We start from the raw sequence: 16,086 nt of genomic DNA, 5'->3' as shown, positions 1-16,086 counted from the left end.
TGTTTTTTTTTTTTTTTTTCTTAAGTAAGTTAATTTCATTAAACTAAAAAAGTGAGGGGTGGGATTCTCCAACAATCACCCCAAAAAGTAATAAAAAACAATACAAAGTAGTGAACAGATTTAATTGAGACTAATTTTTTAATCCCTACCCATGTCCTATAAAAGGACGCCGTCTTATAGAAAGACGGAAATATGTTCGCAAAAATGTGAACAATAGAACTACCGTCAGAGACAGTAGAACCTCTGCTGGAAGCGATAAAGGTGATGGGTGCACTGTCACATATTGTCTGGTGATTTTTAGAGAGGTCCACATCGAATAAGATCACTGGTGCAAGACACACGTCACCTGAGGAGGTGGACGGACAAGCAGATCAAAAGGATCTGAGGCCTCTGAAGCCGGTGGGGCCACACATGGTCGCCCATGCCGCTCTAGGACGTGGCTGCAGTTGAAAAACCCACACGACAAGGGCCGCGCGTGTGCCAAACGCGCTGAGCATAACTGTGTTTTTCTTCCGCAAACATGAAGATCGGCGACCAAAGAGGCTGAATCGACATCACGTGTTGGTCGGAGGTTGCCGGAAAGCAATGGATCAGCGTGGATCTGTGCTAAGGAGAAAAAATTAAGGAAAAACCTAAACCCCCTCTACCCACTGAAAAAGAAGGAAATGTCAGTCTGGAAATTTCAGAGAGAGAGAGAAGGTGAGAGACGGAAGGGGATTATTTTATATAAATCCCTCCCACTTCTGCTGCTTTAGGGCCATTCCTCATATTTTTTGCACCCACTGAACATTATCAAAGCTTCAGGTAAAGAAATAATCTTTTTTTTTTTTTAATGTCTCCCATTGATTGCAAAAGTAATTTCGAATGAAACACAGTGACTTGTTGCTCCCTCTCCAAACAACAAACAGCACTTGAACCTACAATTTCAACTCATTTGGGTTGTGGGAAGCTAAGGGTTTATTTAGACTCAGAATTGCATTGCGAAGGACTATTACATATTCCCACTTGCCATGGATTCACTTCCATGGAGCAGCTCAGGTATGGAGTTCCTTGAAAATGTATTTGCAAAATCAGCACCCTTGCTGCAATACTGTTGTTGTGGCGAGTCCTTACTGCTATACTGCTAATAAGAGCATAACACAGGGCAAGCTTGGCATCTGAGAGGGGCTAAATATTAACATCATTCAAATTCCCAAATATTCAAGTACAACATGTAACAATAAGTCTGTATTGTAAATTATAATTGTTATGAGTAAATGTTATTAAGGTCTCGTTCACTTTCAAAATTTTTTATCTCAATTCAGCTCATCTTATCTAATTATTAGAATTTTTCTAAATTCTCACACAAAATATAGTCAACAATTCAACTTTTTCAAATCCCAAAACAAAAATAATTAGCTTCATATGGAAGATTTAATTTTTAATTACTGTATTTTCTTCCAGGAATGCAGCATGTATCTTTTCTTCTTTTTTTGTGAGCAACATATTCTAAGCTTGAGAAATATCTAAGAAAATATAAAAGGTATATTGACAAATATATCTGTGGAGTTGCAGTTCACAGATTGATTAATGGCTTACCGTGTCCTATACAACAAAAGAAACATGCTTCGAAAACATCTTAAAATTTATCCTTAGCTTGGCGTATGATTCCCAAGGCTTCTGCCTCATCAGCTGCTTCTGAAATATTTAAGGACCTTCTGATTTCCGTACTTGAAGTGCGAAGAAAGGGATTGCAAGACTTCTCAATCATCAGTGTAGTTGGAATCTGATAAACCAGAAACATAGTTAACTTCGATTTAGCAAGACATACAAGGATCAAAGGAGAATACGTAAGGTGGAGCAACAGGGGAAGCACGCAAAACAGGAAACACTCATTGCTGGGAAAAATGAATTATCGCATTTTGGGGTTCAAAAACTTCAAATTTAGATATCTGGAAAGACATTCCCATCACTTATCAAGGAAAGGAAGTCCAAGAATTACCGTTGGTAAGCCCTTGCTGCGAATATGGGCTACATTGGCTGCATAGGACTTGAGTGCCTCATTTTGGGGTTCAATAGACACAGCAAATTTCGAATTACTCTGCCAAAATGCATAACTCAGAGTTAGGGCCTGTATGCCTTCTAAGCTTCAGGAAGGAAAAAAGAAAGACTGAGGAACACTAAAGGCTAATGGAGGAAGATAACTAACCAATGTATACTCATGGCCACAATATATATTCGTATCATCGGGCAAAGCCATGATCTTTTTAAGGGATGTGAACATCTACAACATAGATGATGAACTGTTATATAGATAAATCAAGATAAAAGCATTAGACATTGGCCAGTTTTCTCGAATAACTGAACTTCGACATTTACTGTCACTACGGAGAGAACACACTAGCAATCTAACCATTCCTTGGCTTGAGCATTTCAATATCTTTTTTTTTATAGGTATACGATAATGATATATTAATACAAATAGGCATTAGCCCAAGTACATGGTGTGGGGTATACAAGAGATAACACCTATTCAGGAAGAGAAAACAAATATACTATCACTATGGAGAACACACACTAGCAATCTAACCATTCCTTTTTTTTTTATATATAGGTAAACAATTATAATATATTAATAAGAATAGGCATAACCCAAGTACACGGAGTATACAAGAGATAACACCTATTTAGGAAGAAGAAATAGAAACAAGAAAATCATGAAAATCGAGGCCATTGAAATCTACAGCTTTGGCCGCAAAAAAACAAAGTTCTAACAAAAAGTAATCTAATCTAAGATACACATCAATGGATTTACCTTTATCTGCAAGCATCTTCTGACATCTTAATTTTGTGAAATTTCCATTTCCCCAAGAACACATAATTTCCAAAAATGTGGATTTATCACTAGTATACGTTATTAAAAAATTGGTACTTTTTCTTTAGGAAAAAATAATAAGAAAGTTTAAATAAATTTATATCAGGTAAAGTTCTAAAAAGTTCAGTCACATATGTTCGTTAACCTCACACCACAACATCAAATGCATTTCCCACTTAAACTTCCTAATCTGTAACAAAGAAATTAAATAAAGTACCTTGTGGTTTGTGGAGAGAAGTCATAGAATCCAAATGCGGGAGTATCAGGGGGGTTGGCGTTCTAATGAAATCAGGGCGCATATGGTGTGGGGTTGTGGAAAAACATTTGCTCTGGATGAGAGAGGTTCTCCAATTTTTTCAGATTTGCGGTTGTTAGAGGTCATGGTATTTGTTTTTGACATGATGTTTGGGTGGTGCAAGGGCTCTTAAGTATGTTTTTCCCACGCTCTACCAGATTTCTAGTGACAAAGAGGTTGTGGTGGCTGACTTGTTGGTGTGTTCCAATGGTTCTTTCCATTGGAATGGTAGTTTCTTGCAAGCGGCTCATGATTGGGAAATGGGAATGTTTGCAGATTTTTTTGCCTCCTTGTATGCGTTTGGCAATGTGTTGGAGGATAGGGTGATTTATACTCCTGGTGGGAATAAAAGGTTCTTGGTGCGTTCCTACTATAAGGCCCTATCAGGATTTTCTAATGATCATTGCTTTCCTTGGAAGGCTATTTGGAATTGTAAGGTACCTCCTAAGATTGCTTTCTTTATATGGACTGCATCCCTTGGGAGAATTCACAGCTCTAACAATTTTGAGGAATCGTGATCTCATTATTATGGATTGGTGCTTCTTGTAAGAAATATGGGGAATCCATAGATCATCTATTGTTACATTGTGAGATGGCTTGGTGTTTGTGGAATGAGATCCTTAACCAGACTGGTGTGGCATGAGTTATGCCTGGTTATGAATATTATTAAGTGCTGGACAGGTATTAGGGGAAATGTTCACATTGCCGCTGTATGGAGAACGATCCCTCGTTGTATTATGTGGTGTTTGTGGATGGAGAGAAATAAGAGGTGCTTTGAAGATAGGGAGTGTTCTTTGGATGAGCTTAAGAGATTCCTTTATAATACTTTATTTTTTTGGGCTTCAGTCATTATTTGTAATGAGGACAGTTTTCATAATTTGCTTGTATCCCTCACTAGTGCTTACTGGTACTTCGGCATTTTCTATGCATACCCCCTGTGTACTTGGGCTATGCTTTTTCCTATCAATACAAATTACTTTTACATATAAAATAAAATTAAATAAAATTTCAAAGTGACAGCAATACATCTGCCGGTACCCTCCTTGCCTTCAGCAACACGAGCGGCTCTTACTTCGACCATTCACATTAAATATTAATTATACAAGTCATGCTAATATTGCAAGCAAAGTTAAACATATGAGATACTTTGAAACAAAATCAATTAGTTAGTCAGTGCATGATAGGTTAGTTAACTATTGTTCATATTTCAAAGTGATACTAACAAAAAAAAAAAAGTTCATATTTACAACCAATAAACTTCATTTTTACCACACATTGCCATGCGTTACGTCCTCTCAATACACAAAAAATACACTTTACGACAGATTGACAAAGGTAAAACTGCCTGCTCCACAGATATATAAACAGGGCATAGGCAAAGAATTCAAGTTGGGTTTACCTGCTCGGGGCTTCCTTCGAAAAGCTTGCCACATGATAAACTGAACAAAGTGTCTCCTGTAAAAATGGCCCCAGAACCAGGAAAATAGAAACTAACGTGGCCTGCATGCAATAGTAGATCAGAGAAAGTTGAAAAAAGAAAATGAAGGCAGGAAAACTAGAATCATCCGCAATAAGATCCAGACTATGGTGTGGAGACAAGAACCCGTTTCAAAGAAAAAGGTGCTATATAGGTTGATCATTGGCCTGTATATCTCAGAAAGTCTCAAACATTGTATACAAGCAAATTTCTCATGTTCACTTCATCCACCAATCTGATGGATGGCTCAGGCAAAAGAACTGCCAGATAACAAACCTATACGAAAGTTTAGCAACCTTGTATGAGGTAATATTTGGTATCTATTTTCCATAAAGGAACAAAAGTTAGAGAGAGAGAGAGAGAGGTAGAACTCCAGGCAGTCGAGGTAAACTTAGATGCGCAAAGGGGAATGAATTGCTTGGGAATGGAATATACAAACACTCTTAATTTCTATGCAATTAAAGTTTTTTTTTTTTTTGTGTTTTTTTAGAAGTAAAAAGGGGAAAGTAATATTAAAGGGGGCATTCCGAGTAATATTAAAGAATTTTAAGCAAAAGGCAGTCAAAGAATTTCCATTAGGGGCTTTATGCTAAACATTTCCCGCCTCCAATCCTCTGAGCTGCAGGCCAAATTGCATCTAGAATTGCACAGAAAAGACTTTATCTCATGAAAACAAGTAATTGCTGCCAGGCCTTTATCCTTATGAATGGTTTCATTTTTGTAAATTTCTAAAAACAAGAAAAGGGGAAGAAAAATACAACTACAAAGAATGATGATCTAGCATAACTTCCAAAGCAACAATGTCCACGATCAATACATGTCAGGTTTGATAATGAATGTGTGCATACGTGAGAGAGAGAGAGAGAGAGAATTTCTATCAGATTTTCTAATACAATCGGGTAATCAAGTATGACCTCGAGTATGCCCAGGAGTTTCCATTACAACCACCTCATGGCCGGCAAACATCCACTTGTCTCCATCTTTCAAAACAATATCAATACCAGGAATCCTATCCCTGTCTATTGCGGAACCAATCACCTACAAGTAACAAAGAGCAAGTGGAAAACTTTATGAACATTGTGGGCAATATAAAAACCGTACGCTTCAAGAGAACAAGGCAAGAAGACTACTTTGAATTTTTCAGAAAATCTTCTAAACTGACAATAAATTCAACCATTCAATCCAAAGCTAACAAAACAAAAGAAACTAAATTAACTAAAAGAAGTATAGAAGCAATATTAAAATCAAGAAAACATATTCAGTAATTCTTAAAATGTATTTCTAAACTGTGGAATCCCTAAATCAAAACACACAAGAATAACTTCAAACACTGGATCTGTAGAATATTCTAAAGAAAGAAGAAGGGTCATGCCCAGCCCCAAATTAACTCCAAGATATATAAAAGCGATAAAAAATAAAGAAAAAAGTACTCATTAATTCTTAAAATGTAGTGATATTTTGCAAATTCGAGATTTGATACAAATCCTATCAGGGATAAAAATCAACAAGAGAAATGTGTAATATGATGGATATGAAAAGTTTTGACAAAATACGATAAAAGAGGAAGAATTGGTGTGGACCACAAATCATTTTCAAGAACAAAAGACAACCAAACAAAATTACCATCCCAGATGATTGGGTCAGGCTAACCAAAAGTGTCACCAAACTCAAGGATATAAGAATCTGATCAGAAGTTTATTTTATAACAAGGAGCAGTATTATGGCCTCCATAAAAAAGAGTTTCCGTGATGGGTCCCAGTATTGCATAAAAGAGTTCATGTCCCAATGTTCCTTTGAGAGTCAACAATCAATGATACGAGAAAAAAGAAAAGAAAAACCATTTACCAAAAGAAAAAATGTAATACCTTACCCTGAGACATTAAAAAAAATGCCGTACCTTTGCACCGTACCTTTCTTTTAGCTCCGCATTCCCACCAGTGTGATCGTGGTGATGATGGGTGTTCAATATGTATGTCAAATTTCGATTTTTCCTCCTCAAGGCATCTATAATAGGTACAGCCTCGGAAGGATCAACAACACCAACTGTGCCCGTATCTACATCATGTAAAAGATACGCATAGTTGTCCCTGAGACATGGTACCTGAAAATGAAAACAAATCCAGGATATGTATGGTTGATGGAGTGTATAACCTTCTTATTAAAAAACACCTTATTGAAAACTGATTAACTTGTAAGTTTGGGTGACAACGCACGTGGATACATGATTTCAGCCATTTTTTATTTTTTTTTATAAGTACATGATTTCAGCCATAACTTTAGGGAGTAAACATATAATAAATGATAAACTTTCCCCTGCTTGTGTGGAAGAAGCTACTAATTAAAGATGGAAGTACATCAATTCACTCTTTGCAAACCAAAAGAAAGTAACTTATACAGCAGAGTCTAAAGTGATTAGGGCCCTTTAAAACTGCTTGAACAGGTGTTAGTAAATCACCAGCTTCAACATCCTCTCTTTGATTAGGAAAGCCACACTCCTAATCAAAGACAGGAAGGCGGAGCTGGTATATACTAGCACCTGGTATCCATTCCAAGTTAGAGGTTTACTGCTGGGCCTCCTTCCCCTAAAAGTTAAGTGTGGCAAGTTCACTCACTGCACATATAAAAAACTTACCAAAATGAGCGGAGAGATCAGAAAATTTTCTTTTTCTTTTTCTTTTTTTATTTTGGGGGGAGAGGGAATAAAGTGAGTCAATGGTGGCCATGGTAAACAGCAGCCTGAGTGGGAGAAAAACTAAAAAACGAATAGACTACAAGAATTAATTCAATCCCATCTTATGTAAGCTAGGGGCTTCTATCTAAATTCTAACTCATACGGAGAAAGTATCTGGAAAGGATTTCAACATAAAACTATGGGGCTTATTTGCACTACCAAACTTTGTATTCAATACCGTTTCAGCATATATTGGCTTTAACAAATCAAAAAAATATTGGCTTTAGAAATGTTCTTCCACTATATCTAGTATATTCTTGGAACATTAATCCCATGATATCAAGGGATAAGGCCCCACCAATCCTTCTAATTGACGACAACCGTTTATTCAAAGTGATGAGGATGGGAAATAATTTTTTAACAATCCGAGTAGATAAAGGTCAATAGTTGGGAAGCCAAATTATCTTGCTCTATTAGACCAGACAAGTTAGTGCACTAAACCAATTCTTAAAAGCTCTTAAGATCCCTTAAAAAAAAAAAAAAAAAAGGTCCTCACGGTTCCATGTCGGGATTGATGCTACTTGTATTATCCATTATCTTAAGCAAGCCACCAAGTCTTGGACTAATATATAGGCCAAATGGATAACATTTATTTTTTTTACACGTAAAAATTTATTAACATCAATAGGCGTAATCAAGTACACTAGATGTATACAAGAGAGAACACCTAGCCCATAATAGAGAGACCCTAATGAACAGTAAGCCCATATAGGGAACAACGCCCGAGAGGAAGAACTAGAAACATATCCAATATATACCAAGCCAGAGAGGGACACCGAACCCCTTGTTTCCCACATAACTAAGACTCCACCCGAAACTCCCTTAGAAGCACTATTCTACATACTCCACCCGAAACTAATACTCCACCCCTTCCTACGAGGACAGAGGAAAGCTTCATATTACTGCCCTCCCTCTAGTGACCTAGTCCTCCCTCGACTAGGACTACCTCCCTTAACGTCGTAGTTGATTGCTCAAGTAAAACGCTTTAACTCCCTACTCTTCTTCTTAACTCTTGATTTTGTTTCAAGTGACCAGTCTCAATAGCAATGAGTAGTGTTGTGAATTGGTCGTCAAATCCTCTACATGTAATCCCCACACACTGCTATATTTCGTTAATCTTTTGCAAAACCCAATCCAATGATGAACCAACTATGAAAGGAAGGGGTAACAAGGGGACAACATCTTCCCCAAACTCAACTCCCAACTGTATGGATGGTAATACGTGACACGACCCGTGAATCCAACACGAACACGACATGAAATTAGCAGTTTGGATTTGATCTTAACGGGTTTTGGTAAAAACGGGTTGACCCGTTAAAACACGATTTATAAATGGGTCAATAACGGATTAACTTGCTTAACACAAAATCAACCAATTTTGACCCGTTTACAAGTTATAATATTGGTATTTCTCAGTATGCATATGTTTTTATTGTTTTTATTGTTTTTATTGTTGGGATTATAATTTTAGACTTATGCTCATATTTGTTATTATATGATTTGTAATATTAGTTTTATTATATGTTAAATTTGAAAAATATTGATATATATTTTTTAAGATATTGTGGTTATTCATAAATATAGATTTTAACTTTTATATAAAATTATGTTAATCAGGTCAAATGAATTATGCATTTTAGTTCAACCCATTTATATAAAACAAATAGGTTTAAATGATTTGTGTCGTGTCGTGCTAGGGGGGAATTATGGAATTTTTTTGTACTTTCTTTGGTTCAATGGCTTTTAGCTATAGTTTTAAAGGGAGGGAATGTTCATGAGTTTTTGCTTTCTTTTCAACTTTCTAGAATGTAACTAGGTGTCTCTTTTGTATACTTCTTGTATACATGGACTTTGCCTAGTTTTGATCTTTCAATGAAATTTCTTACTTATCAAAAAAAATAAAATGAATTGTATCGTATTAACATATTTCTAATTAATTATTAAACAGGTCAAAACGAGTAACACGACACGATCCGTTATCTAAATGGGTTGGATTAGGGTTTGGGAGTCTAACACGTTTAGCTTAACGGATTGGGTTCAGGTTGACTTATATAATCGAATATTCATGACTTGACACGACACGAACACAACCCGAAAACACGATTTGTCACCTCTACCCAACTGCACACCAAGTCCTAAACATTCCTCCTTGCAAGGCACTAATGAAAAACCCAAAATTTCCTCCACACCATCTCTTGCATTCAAATCCCATACCTCCTCAATAGCTCTATTGTTGCTGTCACAAGATGCCTGAAGAGATACCGACAAATTGGTTCTCTTTGTCATGACTCATGAGTGGTGAGGCCATGGTCACCATTGGAGGATTTGGGTTGGTAGCAAACCCGTAAAATCCCCCAAGTCTTGGCAGTGCATCAAGATCCTTCACCTCTGGCGTGGGTGCGGTTGTTTTGTCGACGAGAACATCAACCGGAGGTGCGCCACCCCCGACTATCCTTTCTATGCCACTTTAACAGGCTCTTCATATTCCTTAGGCCTTGAAGTTACACCATTTTCCTTCAGCTCCGGCATGGGTGCCCTCGTTTCTTCAGAGAGAACGCTAAACAGTGCCACCATTTCTTCTAGCGTGGCCACCATTGGCCTTTCTGTGTCACCTGTGGCTAAGGGCATTCCATTTCGGTTGTCTCTATGGCTATACCCAACATAGAATCAACTTTGAAAGACCCGATCTTCCTTTTGACCTGTCACACTCTTCTGGATCTGGTTATAGGGACTGGGCCGAACCCGACTTTCTGTTTTCCTTATCTGATTTTAAAGGACACAGGCCTATCTTGGGCTCCCTCTTATTGGGCTTTACAGACCTATTTCCTCCAACTAAAAGCAATTCTATTTTCATAGATTAAAAAAAAAAAAAACAATAACTGCCTTCAACTCGGCAAGTTGGCAATGTGTTGTGCATCTCCCTTTCAGCCATACTGTCATACGGTAGACCACTACCTTCCCTTGTTGCTAAGGAACAACTCTTATGCTTTCAAGGGAGTCAGACTCCTTTTGCTAGTTCTAACCTTACGTGGTCTATAGAATCTCCAGGCCACTTTCACAGTTCCCCTTCTTGCCCCTAGTATCAAACTGAGTCACCGAAGCATGACCCATCTTCAAAGTTGTCACATATGATTGCCTCGCCACCGTGGTTCTGATTGAGTCTGTTTGTTTCAACTCCAAATTGATGTTCTCATGACCGGATGTCTTCTTCTTGCTTTCCCTCCATGACCCATCATTAGGAATGGAGAAAAACAGAGCAACAGCTCTGCATAGCTCGATAGCAAATTTCTCCCAACCCAACCCTTCATACCCTTCCAGAATGACTAGATCAATCCGCCAGCCTCCTCCACCATATTCGATAACAGTTAAATATCTACCATGCACGTTGGAGCCTCGTTGAGCCATGAAGGCTTTGTTTACTTCGAGTAAGTGTTTTGTGAATTCCAAGTTTCTCTCCGCCTGTAACACTGTTTCCACCATAGCTACCAACCACCCTATAGCACCATGATCCAAATGGATAACATAGAGCTTCAGGGGGAGAGTGATGTCACGTTATTATAATATGTAGGATGACATTGCAATCACGAAGTATATCTTATGGTATAGATCAAGAAGTAATTTTATCCTCTCATTTGCAAAACCAGGTCCTAACAATATCAGTTATAAAAATGTGCATGATTGAGAGCCATATCAAGTGCAACATTGTGACATGACAACAATGCAGTAACTGTTTTGTCAAGGTTTCATAAATTTTGTCATTCCAAAAATATTTTCTTTTCCGCCTCTGATTTATTGTGATAATTGATTTACAGGACACTGTATTAAGCTCAGAAACCATTATCAAAATATATTTCAAATACTATGGTTGTATTAAAGAATGATTTCTTCACTTGGGTGGGAACAGCCTGGGTGATGCCGAGAAGGGTGACTGGTCTCCTAGATTTTTGGAGAGGCCTTCAGGGTAACTCTCATATGACAACAATATGGAAGATGGTCCCAATATGCCTATGGTGGTGCATTTGGAGGGAAAGGAAAGAAAGAAGCATTGAAGATCGAGAGTGGTCAATGGATCAGCTTAGAAATTTTCTTCAATACTTTATTCAATTGGTCGGTTGTAATTGATTTTAATGGAATGAACTTTCATGAATTTCTTGTATCACTAAACTAGCACACACAGGCGATGCTCTTGTATATGTCCCGTATACTTGGGCTTTTAGCTATTCTTATATCTATAAAATCTTGTTTACTGATCAAAAAAATGTTGTACAATGTTTAAGTGATATTGTGACAAGTATCTTGAAACCACTGTTAAATTGCAAGTTTTTCACTTCCTTTCAACAAAATATGTGTAACTTTTGCGTAATGCATGGTTCAGCCCATGCTTCAATTTTATTTTGACAATTAAAAAGATTCAGCAGGAAACATTCAACACCACATGCAAGGAGGGCCATGACCCAATAGGTTCTGAGTAGTATAAGATCATGACTTCTTATCTTTAATTAAGCGATTCTAGATTGTATTTAGGCATTCTTTTGTATACCTCCTTATACATAGGCTATGCCTATTTCATTCGTGTCAATAAAATTTAATGCTTACTTGTCAAAAAAACAAAAAGCAAAAGTATCGCAAAGAAAAAAGAAAGCAGAAACATTTGAAAAGAATAATGCTTATATCCAATTGATCAGCAGCTCATCGAGAACGAGCATTACCAAAACCCCCATCAGAAAAACAAAAAGAAAGGAAAAAACTGCTTTACCAATTCAATTTGCAATGTCGAAAACAGATTAACAACACTGCAAAATTGGTTCACTCTAAGGGATCGACTAGCTCCGCGCAAGGTTTTTAACGGTGTAGACAAGAATCGAAGGAACCCATACAAAAGGCCTTTTCTGAAGCAAAGTTGTCTCACGCCCGGCCAAACGCGAAGCCCACTCCTCACCTATGAGAAAGTAATTTAAATTCAATAACTACATAGTGAAGAATAATATTTTCTAATATAAACGCCGAATATAAGAATGGCTGGCTCAATCTTTCAAAAGTAAACACAGCATTTTCAAGACATTCTGATGGGAAAAAGGAACTATACAATGAGACAAAAAAAATTGAAAAATAATCCAATTGTTCTCTTGAAATCCACTCCAGATCAAATGCTCCCCAACCAAAAGGAAAACCCACAAGTCATTTCATTAGATTCACACAACAAGGATGGGAACAATGACCCAAAAACTCACAGTAAATCAAAACCCAACAAAAAAAATAAAAACTCGAAGGAAAAAGTGAAAATAAGTACGCATCGGATAACTTAGTACACATGCAAACGAAAAAAACAAAGAAACATTACAAGAAAAAGGAAAAGGAAAAGATAGGCAAACCCTAGAGCAAGGAAAGGCAGCCATGGCAGAGGAGGCCCTGGAGATCATCTGCAAAGAGGGAGAGAAGGGGAGAGAGAGAGCATGGGTGGGTTGGCACCTTTTTGCAGGCAATACTAATCAGTACACCACGCGTTTTTTATTTATTCAACTGTACTTTTTGTTTTGGGAAGCCTCACCCTCACTCTCTCTACACTCCCAACCCCACTTCATAATTATAACAAGAGAAATGCTACGCTGTCATGTAATTAAACTCTCGTCGGTTGACTTTAAAATTTTTCTATAAGTTTTCAATTGAAAATAACAAAATATAAAAAATATATAAATATTATATAATTATTTTAAAATAAAATAAAATTTATTATTAAAAAATTAATTTCTTTTCATATAAATTTTATATTTATTATTTTTTTTAAAACGACTACATGACACTTACACACTCACAACTATAAGTATCATTTTTTTAATAAAATATTATTTTTATTTTGATTCTTTCGTTTTCAATCCAATATTAATATCATATTTTCAACCATTTTTATTTAAATAATTAATCTTTCAACTCAATTAAAATATGTCATATTAATCTTTAAAACTAAAAATTATATAAGCAAGTTATGGATCATACTATTATTTCATTTTCATATATTTTACAAATATGATATTTTTTATTACTCTTAAATTATTTTTTGTTTTTTCAAAAATAAAATAAAAATTAATAAACAATACCTCGTGTTTAAATAAAAATGAAATAATAACATACTTAGAATTCTGCATTCAAATTTGAAGTTTTGATGGGATAAAAATCCTTACTTTATTTTTAAAAATAATGGTTGGGATTAGAGAAATTCACTCAACAGTGTTAAATGTTCACAGTTTCATAAAACCAGTAAAACATGCCATCAAAATATTAATTAAAAAACCACTTAGATGTTCATAATCATTAGATCAATGGTAAATAGCAAAATATTATTATCAAAAGAGAAAAAGCATTTCAAATTTATTATTAGTCAAAACATGATTTACTAATTATTTAGGGAAGCTACAGCATCAATTTAACTGGACACACTCACTCATTGAAATACAATTGTGGCCACTAATATCAATAAGAATATACGTACAATTATTTTTATAGTATTTTTTAAAATTATGTTTTAAAATGAGAATATTTTTATAAAATGATATTATTTTTATTTTATTTTCATTAAAATATCTCTTATTTAAATAAGAGTAATTTTATGTATAATCATGAAGTGCGTAAATATCGAGTAATCAGTTTGAAAAATAGTAGAGTCCACTATAAAAAAAATTAATTTTTTTCATGTAGGTCTCATATTTTATTCTCTTTTTTTAAATCGATTACGGGGCGATTGCACAATTCACAGTTATAAATATATTTTTTCTTTAAAATATAATTATATAAAATATTGTAAAAAATGTTGTGCATCTATTATTTTTCTTAATTAAATATTATAAACAAGAGTTTATTGACATTTCTAATTAGGTTATGAAAATAATTCAGTCTGCTTTAAAATAAACTTATTAAATAGAGTAACACTACAGCTACCGAAAAGGGTTCCGAATTTGGATCCCGACTAGTGTTTTTTTTTCTTTTTTTTTTTTATTTTCATGTATTTTTTTAATCATCATAAACATTTTTAAAAAAATAAAAAATTCACAACATTATTAAAAAATATTTTTTTAATTACTAAGTAAAAAAAATATATCATTCGAGACACAAATTTGGATCTCGAATTCGGGACCCAAAGCATTTCTCTATTAAATAACACTTATTTAAAGTATTCCAAGATTGTATTTCAGTGAATATATCTAATGTTAATGACTTAATTTTCTTTATTTTTTAAAAAAAAATAATTATTGAGAATAACCGCCTGCTTATAAATACATTTTCTTTTTGTAATTAATAAAGAAAATTGCTGGAAAAGAACATAACGTAGCATGTGGATGCACAAAATGTGAAATGATTTTGTCACCACTATAGAACGTCAATGTATGTGCCTTTCCGGCCTTCTTTCTATTATATTAATTAAATAAAAGTAGCTTATGTGACAGATGGCAAGCACGTGGTGTCGTCTTCACCTGAGTTTTCCTTTCCTATTGATTCCGACCAAAAAGAAAAACAAACAAGAAACCATAAAAGAAAATTGGCATATTCTTTTCTCTTTTACAAAAAAATCATCTACAAATAAATCTTAAAATACAGTTTAGATAGTGAGATGAGATATAAATAAAAATTAAAAATTAAATAAAATATTGATAAAATATTATTTATTATTATTATTATTATTATTATTATTATGATTCTAAGATTTGAAAATGTTGAATTGTTTATTATATTTTGTGTGAAAATTTAAAAAAATTATAATGATGAGATGAGATGATGAAATACTTTCATTATCCAATGGTAGTTATTTTCTTGTAAAGTAAATTTGACAGATTATATTAAATCTTATCAATATGTGAATTTACTTTTATATTTAACACTTCTCCACTCTTGTTTGTTGGTGCATCTAACTTTTTTTTTTTGAAAAAAAAAAAAGATGGCATACTCATGTAGGCACGTTTTGGGGTGAAATACTTGGATCTAAATTGGATCGAAGGTATTTCTTCTAATCATAATATTAGGTCAATAGATGAGAGCTTTTTATATATTAAAGGAGAGAATGAATAGTTAGGATGAACTCACATCATTAATCTATTTTTAAAAATTATGAATTTCTCACACATGACTTTAATAATAGAGGATTGGATAGAAAACGTTTTATCCTATTTTGAACATAATTTTTATTCACCTTTTCCTTCTAAATTGAATGAGAATGAGGAGCTTGTAGAGATTAGAGATGAATGCCAACTACATAATTGTCCTAAAATATAAGGTAAATTCTATGGATTTTAGTATGATCTGTAGGGCTGCAAATAAACAGAACAGCTCGTGAATAGTTCGAGCTCGACTCATATATAGTCAGTTTGAATTCGGTTCATTTAATAAATGAGATGTTCATAGATATTAATAATGACTTGAATATTAAACGAGCAAAACTCATATAAACTCGGTGTGACTCAATTTAAGTTCATGAACAAAACTCGTATAAGCTCAACCTGACTCGTTTGAACTCGTTTTGAAGCTCGTAATATGTGTTGTATACGTACATGTTATATTTATTACATATAATTATATTTTATATACTTAATTATATATTATTAATATATATTTATATATATTTAGTTTACCTTATTTAATATATTTATTATGTTTCCAAATTGTGTTTAGGATAATTATGTATTATATACATAAATCATATGCTTGTAATACACTAATAAATATAATATTTAATAATGTAA

General features: G+C 34.5%; 1 protein-coding gene across 4 annotated transcripts; it reads right to left on the bottom strand.

Annotated features, from left to right (window-relative positions):
• Nucleotides 1-811: 811 nt before the first annotated feature.
• On the bottom strand, nt 812-12,909 carry LOC108985076 (hydroxyacylglutathione hydrolase 2, mitochondrial-like). Of its 4 annotated transcripts, none has more exons than XM_018957234.2 (9): nt 12,730-12,904; nt 12,114-12,296; nt 6,524-6,727; nt 5,541-5,664; nt 4,549-4,649; nt 2,189-2,263; nt 1,982-2,080; nt 1,579-1,765; nt 812-1,157 (listed from the first exon to the last, which is right to left on the bottom strand). In XM_018957234.2, the coding sequence occupies exons 1-8, from the start codon at nt 12,775-12,777 to the stop codon at nt 1,619-1,621; spliced, it is 981 nt and encodes a 326-aa protein (XP_018812779.1). In that variant the 5' UTR covers nt 12,778-12,904; the 3' UTR covers nt 812-1,157; nt 1,579-1,618. The 4 variants fall into 4 exon arrangements, with proteins under 4 accessions (XP_018812779.1, XP_035547255.1, XP_018812778.1 ...); XM_035691362.1 differs by having other exon boundaries at nt 813-1,123; XM_018957233.2 differs by having other exon boundaries at nt 813-1,120.
• Nucleotides 12,910-16,086: the final 3,177 nt, after the last annotated feature.

The sequence above is a fragment of the Juglans regia genome, chromosome 7, assembly GCF_001411555.2.
Source record: "Juglans regia cultivar Chandler chromosome 7, Walnut 2.0, whole genome shotgun sequence".
In the NCBI taxonomy this organism is placed as follows: domain Eukaryota; kingdom Viridiplantae; phylum Streptophyta; class Magnoliopsida; order Fagales; family Juglandaceae; genus Juglans; species Juglans regia.
Note: the sequence above shows the minus strand (reverse complement) of the source record. Positions and strands in the feature narration are given on the sequence as shown.